At 31.6% G+C, this 17412-nt stretch overlaps 1 protein-coding gene across 1 annotated transcript in view; it reads left to right on the plus strand.

The window, feature by feature from the left end:
* Nucleotides 1-16199, plus strand: part of LOC117117720 (Na(+)/H(+) exchange regulatory cofactor NHE-RF1-like) — a 27683-nt gene extending 11484 nt beyond the window's left edge. Inside the window, exons 2-4 of the mRNA XM_033262114.1 lie at nt 6492-6748; nt 6996-7355; nt 12170-16199. Coding sequence (XP_033118005.1) covers nt 6492-6748; nt 6996-7355; nt 12170-12295 — 743 coding nt within the window. The 3' untranslated portion in view covers nt 12296-16199. The remainder of the gene's footprint in view (nt 1-6491; nt 6749-6995; nt 7356-12169) is intronic.
* The last annotated feature ends 1213 nt before the right edge of the window (nt 16200-17412 follow it).

Here is a 17412-nt window from a genome sequence, read left to right on the forward strand (position 1 = left end):
AAAAAAAAAAAAAAAAAAAAAAAAAAAATTACTGGTAACATATTTATTTTTGTTTTTTACGTAGAAAGGTCTGTAAATAGATGAGAATTTCTTTATCATGGTCTGTATATTCATTACAAATTTGATCCTTATCAATAGTTTAATTGAGTCTTTGAGCTTTTTCGAGTTTCGATAATAAGACTATTTAACCTTCAAAAAAAGTGTGCTTGGTTTCGCAAAATTGTATTAAGTCCATTTCTAATTCTTATCAAGAAGTTATTATATAATTTGAAATTCAATTTAAACATGTGGTTACTAAAAATAAAGTAGTTAATAAAGTCTGGAGTTCTGACAAATGCAATGTAGGCAAAAAGTAATTAAGGGAAATTACGGGGGGCTACAGTACACTGTTGTTGTATCGGTTATATTTCTCTATTGTTGTTGTGGCAAAAATGGCATGTTGATGTTGATGAATTAGTTTTAAGGATATTTGAATTTTTTGTCAACATTGTGATGAATGTATGTTGATCATGTCTCCACGATCCCAGTGTACAGTCCACTGAAGATATTTGGAATTTTTGTATCTTGAGTATAAATTGTGCAATACAGGTCTTCAACATGCAATAATAATTACAGTCTAATACTGCATATGTTCTGACAGTTAAGGCCCAAATACTGCACATCAATTAATTTGTGTAGGATTAGGTATGGAGCTGTGGATGCAGGCAAATACCTAAACTCACGCCTCATTAGCAGTCATACAATAGATCACCTCAAAATTACATGTCACTCTTTTTGGCTCGATGAATAGTGGGATTTATTGTTAAATCAAATGTTAATTTTTGTCTGGTCTTTGTGTGTGTATGCAGTCAGTGCTACATATTAACAGCTCTATGCTTGTTTAAAGTAGACAGAGGGGTTCATCATTCAATTCTAAGGGTCTATGTTTCGAACCCTAATGTGATGTTTACATTTACAGTGTAGGCCTAATGCAATATGCCAATCCAGGTATCGAACAAAAGATATTACTTAATTTAGCAATATGGTAGTTCCGTATAGTGTGGCGACTTTATAGTTTATACTGTAATTTATAAAGCAATGTAAAGGGAATTAGCCAATACAATATAATATTTTTCTTTCTTAAACAGTGAAAGTATAGCAATGATGAAAGTGATTTATTACACACTGTACTACATCAAAGGAACGTTGAATAATCAACTGAAATTACGTCAAGTGCTACTTTCCGGCCATCACAATAACAAAAATGAAGTAGACAATTAAGTAATTAAGCACAGGGTGTTTTTTTGGTTTTTTTTAAATAATTTTCTCCATTCTAAATACAGTAATACAAATATATATTAGAGAATATTCACACAAGGTTTTGGTCTAATAATACTGTGTCATAATTATATTCATAATTATGTAGGTAATTCATAATTATGTAGGTAACGTTATAGACCCATTGATGTGTCAAAAAATAATTACATTCTACTGCTTGTTCTTTTATGTGCAGTCATTGTTGTGTGGTTTGGAATACTATTTTCCTTGAATTCTTTAACACAATATACAAAGAATTGTTTCTGTCTGTCTATTTCGCTTCCAGCTCCATTCATAATTTCAAATGAAAAGACGTCATAGTCACGGTCATCAAAGGGTTGTCCCAAAACAGAAAAAGGTCAAAGTTGAATAAGCTACAGTTAGTACTACTGTTTGGCATGTTTGTTAAGTAACTCGACCCTCTTTAATCGCCCATATTCTTTATAATGCAGATTTGCGTCTACAGGACTATGCCTGTATTGGCCTAAAGTATTTTTATCATTTTTGATTGAATATATAAATCATATTTAAAACAAGGAATTTTAACAGAGACAGGCACTGCAATTATTTAAACAGAAATTTACTAATATAAGGATTTTTTTTTTTCATGGTGTTTGATTGCTACTTTATCTGTGGGACAACCTGCGTATATTTATCTAATATAAACTAAAATAACTACAACATAAACCTTGCTTGAAAATGTTAAGTTTGTATTGTCTCTGATGTTTGTTTGAATAATAAGAGATTTCTGAGGATCAAGGAATTATTTCAAACACTTAGCCTTGGGTTTACTGTTAATCTGCATATAGTGCAGTACAAGTGTACGTCATTAATTACCTTGAATAGCTTTAAGTTGCTAATGCTTTAAATATATCTTCATTCTATGAATTCTATTAATGACAAGTATAAATTTAATTTTCATTGTTTATCATTTCTATTAATAAAGGTGTCAAAATTTTGATTGGCCATTAATGCGAAGTTATTGTAATGGGGTTTTTTTTCAATTATGGGAATATTAAATCTGAATTTATTATATAACATATGAAATATCACTAAGAGATTTATTTCAATGTGTCCTTAAATTATATTAACAACAAATCATGAAACATCCTTCCAGTGTCAAATTGTTGATTGGCCATTAATCTCAAGTTATTGTGATAGGGGTTTTTTTTCCAATTATGGTGATATTAAAAATATTTTCTTTTAATTTTATCTAAATTTATTATATAATGTATGGAATATCTATGAAATGTATTTCAAAATGTCAATAAATTATATAATAACAAATCGTAAAACATTCTTCTGGTGTCAAATTGTTGATTGGCCATTATTCTTATTCTGATTTTTTTATTTTTTATTATGGGGATATTAAATCTATTTTCTTACCATTAATTCTGATTTATTATATAACGTGAAATATCAATGAGGTTTATTGAAATTCATCCTTAAATTATATATCAAATCATAAATCATCCTTCCGGTGTCAAATTGTTAAGTTATTGTGTTATTGTGTTATTAGGTGATATTAATTCTATTTTCTTTTAATTACAGTATACCTAAATTTATTATATAATATATGAAATATCTCTATGAAATTTATTTAAATGTATTCTTAAATTATATAACAACAAATCATAAAACATCCATCTGGGGTCAAATTTTTGATTGGTCATTAATCTTAAAAGTTATTTTGATGGGTTTCTTTCAATTATGGTGAATGTATGAATTATCTCTATGGGCCTGTTTCTACTGGAAAGAAATAATCGTTTAAAAATCGCTTTTTCGAAAAATCGCTTTTATTCTCGCAGTAGAAACGGGACCAGTTTGAAAAAAGCGATTAAAAACATGCAATGGATAGCGTGTTTGAACGGCAAATAACCGATTTCGGCTGTGCACATTTTAGCTGCAACACAATAAAAGCGATTTTCAGGTGAAATGTGACCTCCAGGTCAATCACTGCAAAGACTGGATCGTATTAGGCGCGAACTTTAAAAAAAAATTTGTCCTCTTGTTCATGTCCTAGGCCTACAAGCTAAAAACGTCAACAAACATGAGGAGTGACGAATTCGTTTTGTAATTATTTTGTGGGGTGGGGGGATATTGGGCCTAGGGCCTACCATTGCCCTCGTTTGGTCGATGTGCCGATGAGCACAGCCGAAAACATTTGCCTTCTCGCCCCACACCGTATCTTACTCCTCGTCATCATGACAGGAATGAGAAAGATAGGAAAACAACGTGTTGTATAAACAAAATGGTGATGTAATTTCCGTCACGAAAACCGATTTTCGAAAAATCAAAAATGCAGTTGCAACGCCAACAGGCTGTCTGGTACTCATTGAAAAAACGATTATTTTGTGTTTATCAGTAGAAACACACCCTATGAAATTTATTTCAATGAGGTTTATTGAAATTCGTCCTTAAATTATATGATAACAAATCATAAAACATCCTTCCGGTGTCAAATTGTTGATTGGCCATAAATATCAAGTTATTGTGATGGGGCTTTTTTCAATTATGGGGGTATTAAATCTGTTTTCTTACAATTAATTTTGAATTTATTATACAACATGAAATATCACTATATAAGATTTATTTCAACAAATCATAAAATAACCTTCACCTTAAATTCTACTTTTGCAATTAATCCTTCTGTCTTCCTAATTCAATATTGATCATTTTTCTGTTCCCTCACTTTCATTTGAATTATGAATATCTTCCTATTAATGGTATTATTTATTGTTACTAAACGGAAGTATTGATGCTTTGTTTTTATAATAGTTGTAGCATAAGACGGACACTGATACACACAGCGACAGCTGCAATCACGTCCCTAGAATCAATTCAAGTGCAAAGCTTCACACATTCCATCTATTATATTCAGGTCAACCATAGACAGAAAGAATATTAATACATTACAAATAAATGTGCAGTTGCATATGTATGGGAATGTGCAGGGACACACACCTCCAAAACAAAAACAAAGCTTTCCCAGTCACCTCCCCCTGAAAATTTTCTGAACAAAACATTTATGCTCAAGTATCACCTTACAGTATATCTCCTTACTTTGTCAACTAGCGCTTTTCTAGTCATTGAGCTCTCTCAATTACCCTTTGTGCCCCATCTGCCCCCCTCTCCCCCATTTAAATTCCTATATACGCCACAGTAAATATGTACTGGTATAGTGCAAATAGTTTTGAGTGGTTTATTATCTATGTAGAGTAGTGCTTACTGTATAATGTTTGTGCTGTGTAATTTGGACCATGGTAGCTTTTTTATTTAATAAAGGTGAAATTATATTACAGTAGAGTAACTGCAATTCTTTGACCCATATAATTATGACAAATAATGTGTCAGTATATTTATACAAGTAGCCTACTGTATATTATATACTTCACAGTGGTTGCACTATACAACAAATTCCTGCTTCTGCAGACTAAAGCTCTGTCTACATTATCTGTTTTATATAAAAGATAAGTGTGAATATTGCCCATATGCCCATATATGGGCATGATATCATATCATGTGTATTTGTTACTTAAATTTTGTGGAAGAACTTAATGAATTATCGTGAAACAATATCTTAAATAGTGAGCGATTTCAAGATGCCTCAACACTGTATTACTGTAAGCTCAACCATGAATGTTCTGTTTGTCTACGCAGGTTAATCTACAATTAGATAATACAGTGTGCAATTCTTTTGAGGGTTGCTTGAACTGTAGATACCATTTAAAAAAAATCAATTTTCAATATGTTTATTATCTGAAATAAATCAGAATGGAAAATTAAAACTAAATATATATTTTTAATTATTTATTTTTATTTATTTATTTTTTTGTTTCATAGTTACTGTTCTCACACGGGACCTAGGAACAAATGAGCAACAACAAAATACAACTTTAAAACATTTTGAAATTAATTAATTTCTTGGCATCATATATAGATAATGGGCACAATTATACCAGTAATAGTATTATTATTATTTTATTAAGGTTGAGTTAAAAATTTAGTTCCAATTATTAATTCTAGTTACTATACAGAGGTTCAATTAATCATGCAACCAAATACAGTAGTAAAGTAACCTCACCCATTTTATGTGGATACTGTAAAATCGTCAACTATTATTGTCATTGTAAACCTAATTCTTTTAATACCTTACAAAAAGAGAGACAGTGTGTTTTCAGTTTCTGTACTGAACCCTGAAATGAGTCATGTATTCATAATTTATAATATACTTACTTACTGTAGCTTTTAAGTAGAATCAACCAGTCATTGATAGTCTTCTTAAACAAAGGTTTATTTAAAGGTAGTTGGTAGCGTGAGATTTTATTTCTCTAGCTTGTACAACATCAACTTGATAACTGTATTTGTGTTATTTTTCAAATGAATCAGCAAATAATATAAGACCCCCCTCCTCTTTCTTCTCTTTAGCCTCTTTTTTGATTGTTTATTCCTTGTTTTTTTAAGTTACGTGAATGAGTAGTGTGGCTATCTTTTTCTAGTTCATGGTTTCACTTTTCTATTGAGGTGTTTCTAACCATCTGTGATAAATTGTTGACCGTGATTTGTTATTGTATTTATACCTAATTCACACAACACAAAATGGTACGGGGACCCGGTGCTAAGTGTTATTACACACACTTTCGGGCATATTTCTTATGAAATACTGTCATCTTCACACCAATGAATTAAAATACAGTACTTGAAACAGCATTCATAGAATTTTGCCAAGCATTAGCTGTGCTAGTTTTATTTAATTTAATTTATTTGATCCTAAAATGCCATCTTTTATCTATGTAATACCTTGAGGAAAAGATGTGTCCTGATGGGAAAATCCAAGGGTGTATACTAGTAGGCATCATAGCTCAGTTGGTAGAGTATCCAAACAGTAATCGGATGGTCTTGGGTTGAATCCTAATGGATGGGGACATACGTTTTTCTCAAATATATATTATCTTATATCTACTGAAGAATGTAAATCAATTATTCATTTGTTTTGTTGGAAGTTAGTAACTTATTTGGTCTCTTTTACATGAATAATCAATCTTTTAAGGATACAGCACAGATTGTAATTTCTGAGGAAAAGTGCTTCTAACAAAATTTCACAGAACTACCAAAGTGTTAAATCGCTAGATATTCAACTACAGTTACTCAGTCAATTTCCATAGTTATTACATAACTCTCTCTTATTTCTACAGATTCTCCAGCAGAACGTTCTGGCTTAAGAACTGGTGACCGTGTTATTGAAGTGAACAATATAAATATTGAAAGGGAAACTCATTCACAGGTGGTAGCGAGGATCAGAGAAGGAGGAAATTCTACTGTTCTATTGGTTCTTGATAAAGAGCTTGACACATGGTACAAGAAACGAGGAGTTACGGTAAAACGGGACATGATCCCGGGATACAAGGAACCAGAAACAATACAACAGAATGGTAAAGAAGAGTCACCGGAGGTATGCTTACCATTAATTAATTTTCTGCCTTTTCCATGCTATGTGAAAACTTTTTGAGTCTTGTTACAATGCCTGTTAGATTAAAAAAAAATCTTGAGTGTGTGCAACTTTGTTCTAAAAGGTATTTGGAGCATAGCTTAGGACGGTAGTGTGTGTCCTTTTTGTTAACGTTGTTCATGGTGATCCTTGGGTACTTGGTTAAAATTCATCTTTGCTCTTCTTTCAATATTTGCATCTTTTCTCATAGGTAAATGGTGTTAGTCAGTCTAGTGAAGAAATTGAGGTGCCTGTAGCTGCAGCAGCAGCAATTGCCATCACAGAGGATAATGTCAACAATAAAGAAGAGGTAGAGGAGACACCAGCACCTGTAGAGGAGGCTGAACCAGAGGTTACTCCAGAACCAACCTCTCCTGAAGAGGAAGAGCCATCAAGAGAATCTAGTGAGGTAGAATATAGTCCTCCAACACCACCACAAGAACCAGAACCAGTCCATGATGAACCAGAACCAGTAATGGAAGCAGTTGCGCCTGCACAGGAAGAAGAACCAGTACATGAAGAAGAAGATGTTCCATCATTCGTCGCACCTGCAGAACCAGCAAAACCGAAGGTAGGAACAACCTGTCTTACTTTATATACCAGAGGGTTGTTAAATGGCATTGCTAATAACTCTTGATCCGGCATTTTTCAGTATTTGTAACCTTAGAGGTCATGGATTCATCTCATGTATGTCTCACCAGATTGTGATTTTGTTGAAACACAGTGAAAAATGTGATGTATTAGTTTCTGATAAAACCATATACTGTACTTCTCTGGGTATAAGCCTACCGACCAACTGTTACGTAATTTTCATACAAAACACTCTACCTGGTTATGTTCGTAATTAAACCTGGTTATCTTTGTAATTGGATCTAATTTATGTCTTTTCACATTTTCACTTCAAAAAGAAATTGTACAATGTATTTTATTTAATTTCAACACCACCACATAAATCCAAATTGTTGTTAACTTCAGTATAGGTAAAGTTGAGTTTACAATCAGATGTTATCTCGCACGACACGAGACTGTACAGGTAGCGTGTCATCCTGAGGTCGGTACCTGCCCAGGCAAAGCAAACAATGTTACAGATAATCTTGATCATTGTCTTTAGACTTTGAGCCTATTGCCAGCCAGCCAGCCAAACCCCTTAACATATATCACATGTTTCTATTTAGGCATGCAATGGATCGTTAGGCTTAAACAAGTCGTCTCTAATTTAGTAGACGGTAATTAAAGAAATTATAGGCTTTCAGTATCACACTATCAATCATAAATGTTACTTGCTAATCCATCCAAAGAGAGGCATACATTATTGTGGCATTATGAAGTAATATATCATTCGCACAATAGTATGGAATAGAGTTGTATATGTAGTTTCACCACAAGACTAATCAAAATATGTAAATAGATGATTGATTCTGTATTTGATGGTTGAATCATTATTTATATTATTAGTGGAGTTGTGTTTTTGTGGCCATGAGCGCCCACAATTTTGTCAATGTCATGGATCTTCAATTGAAGTTATTTTTAACATATTTTCTCTATATTGAATTAAAAAGTACTTAAATAATTATAATTCAATGATTATTTGAAATTACTTTTTATTATTAAGGTACTGGCTTCAATTATACATTAATTATAAATCTTGATGATCATAATAAGTTATTAGCATTTTCATCTGTCCCTGATGAAGAAGATATTCCATTACCAATTAGTTAATATTTAATTACATTATAAATATAAGTAAATTAATACTAAAGAATAGGAGGTACTTAATCAGATTTTTTATGTGTTTGTTGACAGCTATTTTCATTCTACAGTAAGAATACTCGGAGTATTTATGCTTAAGAAATTCCGTTCATTCACCAGATTATAATTTAACCGCAATGAATAACTGGATTCTTTGACGATGCTATGATATTAATATCTAAATCTCTGTACTTGATTTAATAGATTGTCATTACCTGTTCAACTGTTATGAAATTGTGAAGATTATTTTCATAATTGCAAGGCCATCATTGAATGAACATATACTCAACGCAACAGCTAGCAGAAAAATTAACAATGTGATTTTGATTTATTACTGTAATTGGTTTACAACCTCTAGGCCTCATTTGCAGAAACATAATATATTATTTGTCATCAAATATTTTTTCCTGTTCCTGATGAATGGTATATATATTGAGTACTTGATGGATGGCTATAACAACCTTTGAACAACTACATATTCCAAAGATTAACTACTCTTATGATTAAATAATGATGATTTGATAATAATCTTATGGAGGCAAGGTCCATCTTTAATAAATTTGTTAATATAAACCCTGAATTCTTGCCCTTTAGAAAACTGAAGAATTCCTGGTGTAAAGTTCTAAATACCTAGAATTATTGTTCAACTCATTCTAACTACTGTAAAAACATGGTACAATGTGCCCAACTAATATTCTTCAATCATATTCATCCAGTCAGGATGTGATTTGGTTTATCTCAAGTCAAGATCCTGGTTGCTCAATACTAAATGTACGGTGTTCTTCTAATTAACCAAATATAATGAGGTGAACACACACAGTAACTGTACTCTAAATTAGAATGACTAAAGATTTATATGAGGTCAAGAATATCTTGTCCATAAAAGTAGATATCTTTTTTTATGAGGCTGACCATTTCTTATTTCTCTTGGAAACTGATTTATTGCTGTGGTGTTTGAAGTTCTGAATGCCTTTTATAATATTCCGAGATTTTATATAGATTGGATCTCCTTTAAATCTAAACTTGGGATGCATTATGTTTTGATATAAAATACTCTACTATAAAGCCCTGTCCAGGCTATCACATTTTTTTGGACAAAAACATGTGACATGCCTAAATATGGTCATGATGACATCACATCATGACCATATATAGGCACATCATGACTATATATGGGCATACAACAGTTTTTTGTCAAAGAAAATTTGATAGTGTGGACAGCCTCAAACTTTGTCCAGACTTTCAAATTTGTTTTGACAAAAAAATGTATGCCCATATATAGTCATGATGTATTGTACCTATATATGTGATGTCATCATAACCTTATTTAGGCATATCACATGTTTTTGATAGTCTAAGGAGGGCTTCAGATTCTTTTGCAATAAGAAACTGCTGTAAGTTTCATGTATTATGCCAGATTGTCACTCATTAGGATCAATATTTATTTCACACATCAACAGTTTCTCACACATAAACCCACATACTTATATATGTAATGTATGCCCGAATAATTCATACATTAAATTTGTATAAATACTTAGAATTGAGACATTTAGGATCTAATTTTCCAGGGAAGCACAATTGTCATTGGTAAAAGAACAATTTGAGATTATCGCTTATGGCAAAATATATTATACTCAGCAAAGGAAAACTATTTTCTTATGTCATAAAATATATAAACATTGCACAATCCTCTTCCCATCTCATGGCCTTGAATTGTCAAAGTAATGTACAGTAATGCTGAGTTCTTCCCCCCCTGACAATGGACGGATGGCAGTGATGCATAATTAGCCTATGATTAATAATGTGTTTTGCCTTACCTGATGATAACACATCATGTAAGGCAAAATATTCCTATTCAATCGCCTGATGAAAACACCATCAGAATAGCCTGTAATTGTTTATGAATCTACACTTTCAGCCTAACACAAGGCCAAGCAAAGAATTTCTTTGGATTGGTGCCAAGTTCTTAAGATGAGATCAAATTTATTTTTATGAGCACAACCACCGGTCTACATTGTTTCACTTCCTTGATGATATAAGTAAGAAATGTACTATAAAATATACCAAAAAAAACAGTTTATGGTGCAGAATCAAACATTTCGATGTTGTTATTGTTCAGTTTTAACTTATTGTATTTTATTACATTTTATATCACGTTCAATAGAAGTTTTAAAATGATTAAATACATAACTATTTTGAGCTTGAAATAATGAATTGCTTTATGCACATCTATAGTACTGCATTCAATACTATAATTCTTTGCTCATATTTACAGTAGGGGAAGTGGGTTAGCTTATTATATGGAAATGTTATGCTATTAACAGTGTACACCTTAATTTTGAGTAGAAATTAAATACAAAATTAGTTTTTAAATTTCAATTCCACAATGTGTGTGCAAATGTGTGTGCATTGTTTCATCTTAATTATACTGTAATACCGTACAAGTCCTGGGCTTCTCTTTTTTTTTTGCAAACTTCGGATGGGCTTCTTTTTTGAGGCTACTTTTGCAAAGTAAACAGGGGGCTTCTTTTCAAAATGGATGCTGTAAATTTTTGGAATTATTAATATAAAACAATAAATAGGGCCAGTCTAACATCAGTCTGTATCATGGGAATGTATTAACCAAAATTCATCACCTAAACTACTGTATAAACCAAGCGTGTTTTTAATTTATTTTATTCTTTGAAATTCATGTACAGCGTATGTATTGTACTATCTCTAAAAGACCATGGGCTTCTTTTCGAGGCTAGTTTGCAAACTAAAGAGGGCGGGCTCATTGGGCTTCTATTTGAGGCTTTACAATATGTGTTTAAAAAATCCGACAAAGAGATTATCATTTTATGATATACATACATACTGTATGAACCCTTGAGATGGATTAAAACATAGCATCTGCATCGGGATACATAATTGTTAAGCGATTGTGACAATCTGTTTTTAAAAACTGTATTCCCAGTAGATCTCTCCGTATGGATATCGGAGTATTCCTTGGGATTTTGTTTCATTGTTGTTATGAGATGTATTGGTTGTTCATTTCCTTTAGTGATTGATAGTTGCTGACATCACATCCGATTATTTTATGTCATTAAGTGTGACTTTACAATATCTGTAGTAAGGCAAGACTTTTAATTACATTGTTCTATCAAAAAATTGTGTGTGATCATACAAAAGGTGGAAAACAATAAAATTCAAATGTTGTGGATGTCATTTAACAAATGGTTCTTCCAAAATATCTGGGCAGAAAAAGTTTGAATATTGTTAAATGGACCAGAAAAAGCATGATGTGAGGCAAAACAAGTACTGTAGAATAAGACACCCTTAAGGCTACTTTTAGATACTAATTACTACTGCATAGAAATACCACACACACAATCATCAGTGAAATGCGGTAACTGTTGCATAGAAATACCACACACTATCATCAGTGAGACACGGTGTCGTTCTAAAGACCATTTGTCTTTCTCTGAAAGATGACTACCATTATTAATGATAATTCAAGATGTTGAAGATAAAGTGGTTCTTTTGAGCATTAGCGAGTTGTGATTTGAACATATGTTATGAATAACCATGTCAAATGATAACTATTTCAGTGTTTTAATTTCATTTTTATGATGGTTTATTATATAATTTCAGGATACAAGTGGCCTAGACCTATCAGACATGTCAAAAGCACGCAGTCTAGCGATGGGACAGAGCAAAAAGAAGAATGCTCAGGCCAACGATTGGAAATCCAAGTACCAGGCGTTCAACCAACTATAGGTATCAGCATTACAATCAGAAGATACAAAATACAATAAGAATGTATCCGATCCAGTCATTAGGAACGCTTTAATATAAGCTTGTGTTTCAGTTATATTGTACATTGTGTACATGTTACTAAATCTTTATAAAGTAACATACCATTAACCAGTTACAAGTCCATATATTTTAGATTGAGTGTCCAATAAAAGTGATTAAATCATGGTTTGTTGAATATGAGTTACAGAAATGTTTATCAAAATTACATCTGAAGAATGATATAAATTGTAAATGGAAATGAATTTATTATTATAATAATATATAGGAAACCAAAAAAAAAACTGGTAATGCATGGGTTTGAGGAAAATATAAAAATGTTTCACAAAAAAAACCCAAAATTGTACAAATAATTATGTTAAATATCTAAAAAATCTACTTAAGTAGTTGGGAGTGAAATTTTACATTTTTATAAAAGCTGATTTGGGTCAACATTCTCTTTTTTCCCAAGCATTTATATTTTGAATTTAAACTTGTCCATAAAAGTTGGTGGGTTTAGATAGGTTCATATAAACGTAATTAAAAAATTCCAAAGGTTTTAAATTTCATTTCTCGTATAATATTTCATCTTCCCTTCTCACATAAAGAAAATTAAAGTAGTAGTATAACTCCATATCTCTGAATATTTTAAAATCTTCTTTACTTCCATATTTACCATAGTAGAATTTGAAAAACCGAGAAATATATTCTGCCAAATAAATGAAAATCGCAAATGATGTATCTCTTAAACTAGGAAATATCTTTTTATTGGCGGCTGCTGCTTTAGCTTCGCAAGTAGTCTTGTAGATTCTTCCAAATATTGACAAACGTAATAAATGGTTTCCAGGATTACACATGACAAAGAGCTACCATTCTAATACTTGGTTCTGGACTCAAGAAATTAAATCAGTTTCTTTCCTAATTTTCTATACGAAAAAGAAGGCATTTTTAGACATTGCCTTTCATAGATATTTTAAACTTTTGATCTGAATACAAAATAAAGATTTCATATTATATTTAATTGCATTTTCCAGGTATTTCGACATAAATTTTGAGTTACAAGAGTTGATTTATTTTATACAGTATTCTATTTCAATAAATTCTGCTTAATTATCTTTATAAACTATCCATAAAAATATCATTTCTGTTAATTCCTCCTGGAACTACCACTCTGGTATTTTAATATTGGAAAAAAAAAGTTAGTTTGTTATTCTATTCAAGTTCTATTTAGTAGATTGGACAGCAGACATGCATTAATTTCTATTTTTGTAACTTTATAATAATAAGTTGCACTGTGAATATAAAGAATTTAGGGAAATTCATGTTTATAATTTATTTTTTCAAATAATTTGAAGAGTCATAATGTGATTGGTGGTTTTATTTTTCCCATGTCTGAGTTTTCATTGCTAGCCATTAACTGTTTTAATTTGATGCAGTACCAAAGCCTATGTTTTGTGTTGTATACCATACATTATTTACAACAATTGTCTTTCAGTTTAGATTTCCAAATTACTGGAATTCAGATTGCTAAATGCTTTTCTAACAATGGGATTATATAATTAGACATTTAATCAAATGAAATGTTTGTTGTTAATCTTCACAAATTCTACTCAAACTTTTGGTGATAGATCAGCATATACTATTCAAATGAAAAAATATCTTTATTTTTAAATTCCTTTTAATTGGTTAGTTACATTTACTATTTCCATTATCAATTGGGGAAATTTAATTGGATTGCATCTTTTGACATATTGAACATGTGTAGAGGGCGGTTTAGCATGTTACGAGTTTGATACAAATGTTACAGACTTGAATAATTCTACTTGCAGGGGATAATGTTTAATTACAGTAATCTTTGAATCAATTATTTTATTTTTTATTTTAAATGGGTATAAAAACAGCATTATAGTTAATAATATTAATATACCTGTAAGGAACTTATCTTGAAAAATAGATGTCACATGTTAATGTTATCTTTATGAAAAGGAAAATAATGTATTTAGTATGTTTGGACGAAAATCAATATGGGAAAAATATTTGATTGACTAAAAGATCTTAGTGGATTTCATTAGGCTTCTTTATTTGGCAGTTGACATCAAAAGTTTATATATCTGTGGTGAAATATGTATTCATTGTAAAAAACTTTAGGATAATAATTAAAAAAAAATTCACTAATTCTAAGTACAGTAATAAAAGCACACATGCTTTGGATTCTTGGATAAAATGGTGGTTTACTATAAATGGGAAAATAAATTGAAGTGGTATATGAAATGATAAATATATTTATATAATATTTTAATTTAGTTATGATTTTCTTTAGCTTGAGTAAAGCCAGAGGTGAATTTGAGATTTTGCTGTTGATATTGGTGGCTTGTATATGTATTGTATATTAAACTTAAAGTTTTTAATCATTTTTTATGTAATGAAAATAAATAAATAAACTGTAATCAAATCAGAAGGATTATGAAGATAAGGCAATGGAAAATCTTTGATTTAGATTGCGTTTAGATTTATGCCAAATATGTATGTAATGCAAAGAGCATGCAAGTGTCTAAAACAAATATTCAAATTTTTTTCCTCAAGCATATTCTTTGGTTTTTTAGTCGTAAGTTTATTACTGTAGTGTTGTGTGTGTGTAGATTTAGATTCAGCTACAGGCCACAAGCACACAATTCGCACAATCCTTTCAATTAGATAATGGAGGTATCCATGATTAGATGAAGAACCTTGTACATCAATGAAATAGTCCCACATAGATGGACATCCAACCTTCTACTTAACAGAGATTTCTGTTTGAACAGACTTTTCCGCTGGACTGTCAATCAAACTGACCAATCAGAATAGTGCCTGGAATATGTGTGCGTCATCGTTGTCCCACAAACGCACGTTTTTACGTACATTTACGCTAAATGTTTTGCGGGGACTATACAGTATCAAAGCAGCAGGGCTAATGGAAAGGTCCAGTGTGATGAAGTGAATATAGCAGTGTAAAAACATCGTTGATAATTCTTTTCCTCACTCTCTGGCCGAGAAAGACCTGACACAGTCCTTTTGTGGAGATAGCCAGAAACCTCCCTATAAAGATTATTTATGTAGACTTACTATAGTTGACAGTATATCCTTTTCATTTATGATGACACAATAAATTATGCAAAGTTTTGTCCATAGCAAAGTATAATATAATTTTGTGAATTTTGAAATCATAGTAAAGATATTCGTAAAATATTTTGTTTGATGCTGATCATCTCCTTTCTCAATATATATGACCAAAAGGAGCAATTTTATTCAATTTTTTTTTTATAGAAAATCATGACCAAAGTTATAATTATTTCCAGAGATATAGAGCCGACGTTTTGATAGTATTAATAATAAAGAGAGATTGAATTAATCCTCTTAAGTTGCTGTAAATAAAATGTCCACAAAGCTGTAAAATGTATAAAAGCCCTTAACATGCTGGAAATTATTGTTTTTAGAATTGATTCAAGCCAAAATCATATAATAATCATTTGTACTTTTGATTGCACAATTTAGTTTTTGGTTTTGTTATTATCATTATATTGTACCAAGGTTGTACTTATAAGTGAAAGGGAATGATTGTGCTTCTTTCAGTGATTTAAATGAATACATAATATAGATAAACAAAGAGCTCACACTAAGTATAAAATATACAGCACTAATGCATTCCGTAATTAGGACAATACCTGATTGTTCGAGATGTAATTCGACTCGTGGATATAAAGCATTACTGTTTACAGATGCAAGCTATATCATGTAGACTGTGTTTTAAGAATTCTTACTAGCTTTTAAGCGATCTACTATTACCCCATGGTATCACCGCCATTTTCATTGGTATAATAAATAAATGAGGAATAAGTTTTGAATCAATAAATGTGTCTGGTTTTTATGTTATTTTTCAGTGTACTTATCACTGTGCAGACAATATGGCATTTTATCAACAACATTCCTTTGTATGTCACTGCTGTTTCCTACAGTCATGCTCTGGTCATGCAATGATTGTTATTTTCAAAGTGTTTTGAAATGTTGCCATGTTTGTCTCGCATTGATGCTTTGTGATTGGATTTGATAGATTTAACTTCCCATGGGTTTTTACATAAAGCATATTAATGCAATTCATGTGTAAAGATGCTAGCCAGCACAGGATTAAACCTACTGTCAGGAAGCTGTCCAGGATGTAAATTGCCATAAATAAACGTTCAAAATACAATGAAAGAAAATAGATTCCTTTTCTGTATGCATAGAGAAATCATACTTAGGAAAATAGATGAAGTGCACATATATTCATCAGGGGCGGATCCATCATTTTTTATATGTATACAGGTTTAGAATAGATAAGTGAGTAGCACGTAGCATTAATATGCATTGAATTTTTTAAAATTTAGTGGAACCACCCCTGTTCATCAATGAAACTAAATTAGATCGAATTACTGTATTGCTAAAGTTTGTAAGTTTGTGCCATCTTCTGTTCCACAGGGGCCAATCCATGCCCCCACCAATCGTCAATTTTAATTAAAAAAAAGGAGAAAGAATTGAGAAGAGTTAAAGGTAGGAAAGAGGGGAAATAACAAAGTATACCCATGAGTTCAGTGGCGAATCCAGCAGTGGGTGAAAGGAGTGCTCGATTATTTTACCACTCACCAATTCGGAATTTTCTATTGATTTATGACGAACACAACGCTATATCCCCGACGCCGATTTTTTCCAAAGATGTCATAAATCGGGATGTAAAAAAGGCCAAAAGACGAAGACCTAGACGGGGTTTTTTTAGCCATTGTTACGGAATGTACGGTAGTACTCCGTAGCGCCGCCACTGCATATATCATATTAATCCAGTGAGACTTGCTTTGCGACTTTCAGTATAGAATAGACTACAGAGGCCTCTCATTAGACCTTTCCGACGCCCGTGAGGGGAGGGGTGTCAATGGGAAGGAGAGCATAGCAATAATTTTGTCGAGGAGGAACACTGCTTGCGTTTCATCTAAGAGTGCCATTTCCGATCGTCTAAAGGTGCCTAAATTTCTGGATCCGCCCCTGATGACAAATTATGAACACTGATTTAACATTAGGCACAGTATTTGGCCCAC

Source organism: Anneissia japonica, unplaced genomic scaffold (genome assembly GCF_011630105.1).
Source record: "Anneissia japonica isolate Jap-2015-1 unplaced genomic scaffold, ASM1163010v1 scaffold234_len1672027_cov178, whole genome shotgun sequence".
NCBI classification, from domain to species: domain Eukaryota; kingdom Metazoa; phylum Echinodermata; class Crinoidea; order Comatulida; family Comatulidae; genus Anneissia; species Anneissia japonica.